The 8063-nt window shown below is 34.0% G+C and overlaps 1 protein-coding gene across 1 annotated transcript; it reads left to right on the forward strand.

Annotated features, from left to right (window-relative positions):
• The first annotated feature begins 6506 nt into the window (after window positions 1-6506).
• Window positions 6507-7532, forward strand: LOC141619973 (uncharacterized). The gene is made up of 3 exons (XM_074436967.1): window positions 6507-6784; window positions 6916-7357; window positions 7479-7532. Exons 1-3 carry the CDS (start codon window positions 6507-6509, stop codon window positions 7530-7532), a joined length of 774 nt encoding a protein of 257 aa, XP_074293068.1.
• The last annotated feature ends 531 nt before the right edge of the window (window positions 7533-8063 follow it).

The following is an 8063-nucleotide window of genomic DNA, read 5'->3' on the forward strand; positions in this document are numbered from 1 at the left end:
CAAAGACAATAACACGTGGTAAAAAAAAAAAAAAAACATCAAAATCGTAAAAAAACCAAAGTAAATGAGAATAACATTACAATAACAATGAATAACAATAACAAAGACAATAACATGTGGTAAAAAAAAGAGAAAAAATCAAAGTCGTAAAAAAATCCAGGTAAAAAAAGCACAATAATAGCATAATAACACGAGGTAAAAAAAATAAGAGTAAAAAATTTCAAGTAAAAAAAATCCGGTACAAAAAGAAAAAGAAAAAAAGGTAACATAATGAGTAAATTAAAGAAAAACATAAGAGAAAACAAAAATCAAAGTGGTAAAAAAAAAAGCATAATAACACGAGGTAAAAAAAAGAAAAAAAAAATTAAAGTAAAAAAAAGTAACATTAGAAAAAAGAGAAAATAAGTAAATGACAATGGTTTTATATGACATGTAAGATTTGATCTTGGCCACTCATCTCTAATATAATCTAGTGGCTAAGATTCTCCCAACTCCCAACTCACCATAAGAACCAAAATCACCAAATCCACTCTCTCTCTCTCTCTCTCTCTCTCTCTCTATATATATATATATATATATATATATATATATATATATATACGGTCCGGATCCGATGAGGCCGTTAATTTTGGCGAGGCGGTCGGCCTCACCAAATTCCTTCATTAATCCTTCATTTGTGGACTAACTTCCTATTATTCATTGGGCTGAAAATTGAGGGGTCATTCTAAATCTTTTTATTTAGCCCAAAATACTTTCTCTCACTAAAATAGTAAATCATAAAAAGCCCAAATACACCATATCTCTCTAAAATATAACAAATAAAATCTTCTGAGAATTCTTCAGTAAGCAAGCTCGTCGTTCAACGGAAATTCTTCAGCACGAAAGCTCATTAATTTGTTCATCGATTGTTTGTAGATTTCATCAAAACAACATTCAACAACGTTGATTCAAGTAATTTCAGAAGAAAATTTCGATTAATTTTCAGGTAATTTCATAATTTTGATTAAAATTGAGTATATTCATACAATTCTGTCAATTCACTCATAATTTGATGATATCAGGTTCGAATTTGATCAAATTGAACGATTTTGTAAATAGAACGTTCGAATTTGACAAATATTTTGAGCGATTTCTTTTTTCTCGTGATTTCGTACTACTTACTACATTGTTTTTGACGATTTTGCAGCTCTAATTGCTATGGAGATTGTAGATATCACAATGATTGATGATAATAGTGCTATTGAATCAGGTATATCGTTTTTTGTTTAATTATTGTAAAAATCTCATGTTTTCTGATTCAATTTGCATTTGTTAAAATTTCTGCTCACGAGTTGACTAATATTTTGAGCGATTCTGTATTTTAGTTTTTTTACAAGGTTTAGTTTATGAATTCAGTCGATTTTGGGAATTTAGGACCTAATTGTGTGATTGTAAGAGTTGGTTGACTGACTGTTGAAGATGATATTGAGTTGATTTATGAATTGAGTCGATAAAATGTAATACTCCGTATGTGCTAGCAAATAAGTATTTCTGTTACTTTTTGGTGAATCTCAGACCTTGTTTTGGTGAATCTCAGACCTTGTTTTGTGAATCTCGGACCTTGTTTAGTGAATCTCAGACCTTACTCAGTGAATCTTAGCAAATAAGTATTTCTGTTACTTTTTTAAGCTCTTTTCCTTTTTGGTGAATCTCAGACCTTATTTTCTGAATCTCAGACCTTATTTTAGACCTTGTTTTGTGAATCTCAGACATTGTTTAGTAAATCTTAGAGCTTTTTTTGTGAAACTTGGTCATCATAAGTGGTTAGAATCACCTTTTCTGCTCTTTTACTTATTTGGTGAATCTTAGACCTTATTTTGTGAATCTTAGCAAATGATGATATTGTGATAATTAAAACATAAGTAATATTCAGCAAACTTAAAAATCTCGAATTAACTAAACAACAACATTCAAAAATAAAATAAAATAAAATAAAGCTGGTAATTAAATAAAAAGCTGAAAAATTAAGCAAGATATGATATTTGTTTAGCTTATCAAGCACCCCTATTTGTTCGAGGCAATGCACATAAAGCAATATTGATATAGCTATAGGTGCAACATTCATCTGCATCAACTAGTGATCTTCCTGCGTATTTAGATGAATATGGGACCCTTCTACAAACAGGAATGTAGTTAAAATATTTTGAATCAAGCCTAGATGCTACCCATAGAAAGGGGCCCTGAACTCGGGAATAGGTAGCCAGCCATTCAGATCTAGTACACCCAAATTGCTCGAACTTCTCCTGCAACTTAAAAGCCTGTTTGCAGCTAGTTTCATTTGTGCCAAATTGAATTAGTACTAATCCCATAAAATGAGAGGTCTGCCTGCACATAACAGGCACCAAAGACTCTATCTCATAACCTTGACTCGTTAAACAATCATCCAATTTAGAGAGGTCGCGATAAACATACTGCCCTTGATCCATATAACCTGGAACATTCGCCAAAACACAAGTATATGGGAATACAAATAAATGAGACATTGTGTGCAATAGGGTTTTTTGAAACGTTTTATTGAAGAGAGAAGAGAGGTTATTGAGATATAATATTAGGTTTCAGAAATTAGATATTTATAGGCCTGGTATTTGGCACAACTGTCAACAGTGCCTGTTCGCATTACCCATATATTAAATTTTTTGATTGAATGCTTGATTGTTCAATGTCCTTTTCTTGGGAATGGAAGTGTCATTAACAAATCATCAAAATATCCTGATACATACAACCCGGCCTTTTCTTAAAAGTGAACTCATAATCTCCACCAAAAATCATTATTAAAAGTGAACTAATAATCTGAAACAAAAATCTTTTTAATTATTTGAACTAATAATCCCGATAATTTATTTATTGAATCTCAGCCTTTATTTAGTGAATCTTGGGCCTTGTCTTGTGAATCTCTGCTGTTAAACGTTTGAATTGGTTTAACCTGTGACTCAATCATTTTGTCCTGGACTAGAAGGTTACTGATGAAGTTTATTTATTTCTTTTTCAGTGAAGTAGAGACCCTAGTTTGTGAAACTAGAAGGTTATTTTTTGAAACTTGGACACTTAATAACTAATAACAAATATACACAACCTGGGTAAGATTAAAACTGAACTAATAATCTGAACCAAAAAGTGGACTTGTGAATCTCAGTCCCTGTCAATGTGAACCCTTCTTTAGGAATGACCTATTTTGTTTTTTTTCTTTATTTGTGATTATCAGACCTTATTTTGTGAATCTTAATGCTTAGAGAGGCACCAAAGACTCTATCTCAAAACCTTGGCTCGTTAAACAATCAGCCAATTTAGAGAGGTCGCGACAAACATATTGCCCTTGATCCATATAACCTGGAACATTCGCCAAAACACAAGTATATGGGAATATAAATAAATGAGACATTGTGTGCAATAGGGTTTTTTGAAATGTTTTACGGAAGAGAGAAGAGAGGTTATTGGGATATAATATTAGGTTTCAGAAATTAGATATTTATAGGCCTGGTATTTGGTACAACTGTCAACAGTGCCTGTTCGCATTACTCATATATTAAATTTTTTGATTGAATGCTTGATTGTTCAATGTCCTTTTCTTGGGAATGGAAGTGTTATTAACAAATAATCAAAATATCCTGATACATACAACCTGGCCTTTTCTTAAAAGTGAACTCATAATCTTCACCAAAAATCATTATTAAAATTGAACTAATAATCTGAAACAAAAATCTTTTTAATTATTTGAACTAATAATCCTGATACTTTATTTAGTGAATCTCAGCCTTTATTTAGTGAATCTTGGGCCTTGTCTTGTGAATCTCTGTTGTTAAACATTTGAATTGGTTTTAACCTGTGACTCAATCATTTTGTCCTGGACTAGAAGGTTACTGATGAAATTTATTTATTTCTTTTTCTGTGAAGCAGAGACCCTAGTTTGTGAAACTAGAAGGTTATTTTGTGAAACTTGGACACTTAATAACTAATAACTAATATATACAACCTGGGTAAGATTAAAACTGAACTAATAATCTGAACCAAAAAGTGGACTTGTGAATCTCAGTCCTTGTTAATGTGAACCCTTCTTTAGGAATGACCTATTTTGTTCTTTTTCTTTATTTGTGATTCTGAGACCTTGTATTGTGAATCTTAAGGCTTAATTTCTGTAACTCGAAGATAATATTCCGAGACTTTATTTCTGAATCACCTATTATGCTCTCTTCCTTCATTTTGTTATACTTCCTTATTTTATGAATCACAGACCTTACTTAGTGAATCTTAAGCCTTGTTTTGTGAATGTGATATGTGACTTTGTGAACCTTTTATCTTCGTAGGTGTTGATTCAAACGTCAACAACAACAACTCAGAGGGTAGTGTGACGCCTCGTATCGGTTGCGGGGAGGTTCCTTGCTCTAATGTTGGTTCTGGTCAGGGTGGTGGGGATTGTACTACTGTCTTAACAACCCCTACAATGCCAACTATTTCCACACCTACTACTCTGGTAACTTACATACCGGGTGGTACTGAGCAATGGATAAGTAGGATTGAAGAGAAGTTTACACCCGTGGTTGGCAAAACATTTGTGGACTTAGAGACAGCGATGTTGTTCTATAAAATTTATGCTATTACTTGTGGGTTTGAAGCAAGGAAGTCTTCAACCAAGAGGTTTAAAGAAGGTATTATTCGAACAAAATGCATGGTTTGCCATCGTGAAGGTTTTAATAAGAGGAAAAGACGTCCTCCCCAAGTTGATGCAAAAACAACAACCGTTGAAACTGGTGACAAAACAAAAGCTGGTGCAATAAGTGGAAATAGAAAAACAAAAGCTGCTAAAATCAGTACGAAAAAGGGTGGAGTTGCAGGTGATGAGGAGGCTGAGAGTTCCAATAAGCAAAGTGGTACAAGAATAACTAAAATTAAAAGGTGGGGTTGTGAAGCAATGATAAAATTCATGTTCTATGAAAAAATGTATAAGATTGAACAATTCCGTGAGGGTCACAATCACCCACTGACGTCGGTCAAAAATAGGGAATTTGAGAAACTTGCAGACAATATATAAATCATCTGAATGAATATCATAAACAATTGATCATTCAAAATTTGAGATTGAATGTCGGGGCTAGTTTAACATACAACTTATGCAAGGAACAAACAGAGGGTTTCGAAAATGTGGGTGCTTCCCTTATGCAGTTCAAGAATTTCCAAAGAAATATAAAGTGTCTATTTAATGGTAAGGATGGACATATGTTCATCTCTCGCTTAGAAACCCTCAGAGAAACAAAAGGGTTGGTATTTGCATACGAAACAGATGCTGACAATCTTTGACAAGAATTTTTTGGACAAATGTGGATTCCCTCAAATGTTACGCATTGTTTGGTGATGCTATGTCATTTGATCCAACCTATGGAACGAATAAATATAACATGAAATTCGCGCCTTTCACTGGGATTGACAATCACAAAAAGTCAATAACATTCGGATGCGCTCTTTTAGACCATGAAGACGATGACTCATTTATTTGGGCATTTCAGCAGTTTCTGAAAGCAATGGGTGGCAAAGAACCCAATTACATCATCAGTGACCAAGATGCCGGAATAATAAATGTAGTTCAAGGTGTGTTTGGAATATCTTACTTTTGTGAAACTGGTTATTTATTTGGTGAATCTAGGAACATTATTCGTTAATCTTGTTGTTTATTTGCTGCTCTGTCTGTAAGCGGCATCTTCAATTTGGTTTAGTTTTTGAATTCTAGAGGTTATACTGTGAAACTAGTAGGTAGTATTGTGAAGCCTGGACCTCAATGTTGTGAATCCTGGAACTTATCTTGCGAAATTGGAACATAAAATTGTGAAACTTGGACCTGAATCCAGCATTAAGTATTTTTATCATTTCAGACCTTATTTTGTGAATCTTAGAACTTTTTTTGTGAAACTTAGAGCTTAATTTGTGAAACACAAAGCAAATATTCATAAACTTGGTCATAAGTTGTTGAAATCACCTATTTTGTTATTTCTCTTATCTTGTGAATCTGAGACCTTGTTTAGTGAATTTTAAAGCTTGATTTGTGACCATAGAAGATAATACTCTGACAAAAGATAATGTGGATTTTGTGACTTGCAACCGTGTTCAAAAAAGTAAGACATCGCTTTTGCATGTGGCACATTATGAAGAAAGTAACAGACAAGGTTGGGAGCACAATTTGCAAAGAGACTGATTTCTTAAGTCGTTTGAACAATGTTGTCTGGAGCGAGGACTTGGAGCCTGAGGAATTTGAAAAGAATTGGGCTAAGGTCATTAGCGACTTCTCGTTAGAAGGAAATAAATGGTTGACTGGTAAGTTTGCGGAACGAGAGAAGTGGATACCCGTTTATTTTAGGAATGTGCCTATGGGCAACATTTTCAAAACCACACAAAGATCAGAGAGTTCGAATAGTTTCTTCAAGAGATTTGAAAATAAATATGGGACTCTTGTAGAATTTTGGATGAGATTTGAGAGTGCCATGGACCAACAAAGGCACTACCTACAGCTTCTTGAAGCACAGAGCAAAAACTCAATGCCTGAACCCCTATTCGGGTCAAACTGGGAGGCCCATGCAGTGAAGGTCTATACAAATGAAGTGTTCTTCGACTTCCAAGAGGAGGTTAAATTTTCGATAAATGCGTGTAGCGTTTGTGGATACACCCCACCAGATTCAGTAACTAACTTTGAAGTTTCAATTGTTGAGGACGCAAACAGCGAAAGAGATATGCAGTTGAGTACAATAGGAGAACAATGGATGTCCGTTGAATATGTAAATTGTTTGAAAGGAAATGTATTTTATGCAACCACATCATTTGGATTTGCTCGGGAAAGTTTAAGGAAATACCTGAGAAATACATTTTGCGTAGGTGGAGTAAGAATGCACTCAGAAACCCGGTTTATGATTTGAATGGGAATCTGCTGGAAAACTACGATCTTACCGGTAATAGTAAATTTGGAATGTCTTGGGTGTGGTCTGAAATTTACGCAACTGTTGGTATGCTCAAAAGAAAAGAAGAAGAGTCAGATATGAGAGAGTTTGCCAAGATAATTAAAGAATTCCGAGAGAAGTTGGAGCCAAACCCAAAGCCTTTGACCAAAGAACAAGAATTGGAGGTCCTTCTGAACTGCAAGGCTCTAAAAGAAGTCAAGATCTTACCACCTAAAGTCTCTAAAAACAAAGGTAGTGGTAAAAGGTTGGTGAGCAGCAAAAATAAGGCAATTATGAAGGCAAAAAAACCGAAAAGGTTGTGTGCTATGTGTAAACGCATGTCACACCACGATAAAAGAAATTGTCCAAATGAGTTTCCAGAGCATCCTCCTGAGAATCAAGTATGTATAATTCTACTCTTGTCATTCCATTTTATTATTACTTGAAAACGAAACTACTCTTGTCTACTAATTTTTTTTTTTTTTAAAATGTTATCTAATCAAGGTTTGATTCTTCACATAGGGAGACACATCGGAGGAAAAGGAAGAAGGGGAAGAAGTCGAGGATGAAGATTGATGTAAAGGAGTATTTTTAAGCAACAAGAATAGAGATGACGATTGAAGAAGACAAGTTTTAAGCTCGTTTTATTTTTGTCAATGTTGTGAATCCTGGAACTTATCTTGTGAAACTGGAACGTAAAATTGTGAAACTTGGTCCTGAATCTAGCATCAAGCATTTTTATCATTTTAGACCTTATTTTGTGAATCTCATAGCTTATCTTGTGAATCTCAGACCTTATTTTGTGAATCTCAGACCTTATCTTGTGAATCTCAGACCTTGTTCAGTGAATCTTAGGGCTTTTTTTGTGAAACTTGGTCGTGGTTTAAAATCATCTATTTTTTTCTTTATTTGGTGAATATCAGATCTTGTTTTGTGAATCCCAAACCTTGTTAAGTGAATCTCAGAGCTTGTTGATTTACTTACGACGTTTATTTGTTTTCAATGTTGTGAATGCTAGACTTTAATTTGTCCAATTGTTTACTTGCAAAGTTTGTGAATCCTACGGGTGGAAGGTGATTTCGTGTAACATGAACTTAAATATGGGAA

This window comes from Silene latifolia, chromosome X (genome assembly GCF_048544455.1).
Source record: "Silene latifolia isolate original U9 population chromosome X, ASM4854445v1, whole genome shotgun sequence".
Taxonomy (NCBI): domain Eukaryota; kingdom Viridiplantae; phylum Streptophyta; class Magnoliopsida; order Caryophyllales; family Caryophyllaceae; genus Silene; species Silene latifolia.

Excerpts from the sequence above, each read along its gene's own strand:
- LOC141619973 (XM_074436967.1), top strand. The coding sequence starts at position 6,507 with ATGGACCAACAAAGGCACTACCTACAGCTTCTTGAAGCACAGAGCAAA. Across the intron at positions 6,785-6,915 it reads ACAATAGGAGAACAATGGAT|AAACCCGGTTTATGATTTGA; the intron begins GTCCGTTGAATA and ends GAATGCACTCAG. Across the intron at positions 7,358-7,478 it reads AGCATCCTCCTGAGAATCAA|GGAGACACATCGGAGGAAAA; the intron begins GTATGTATAATT and ends TTCTTCACATAG.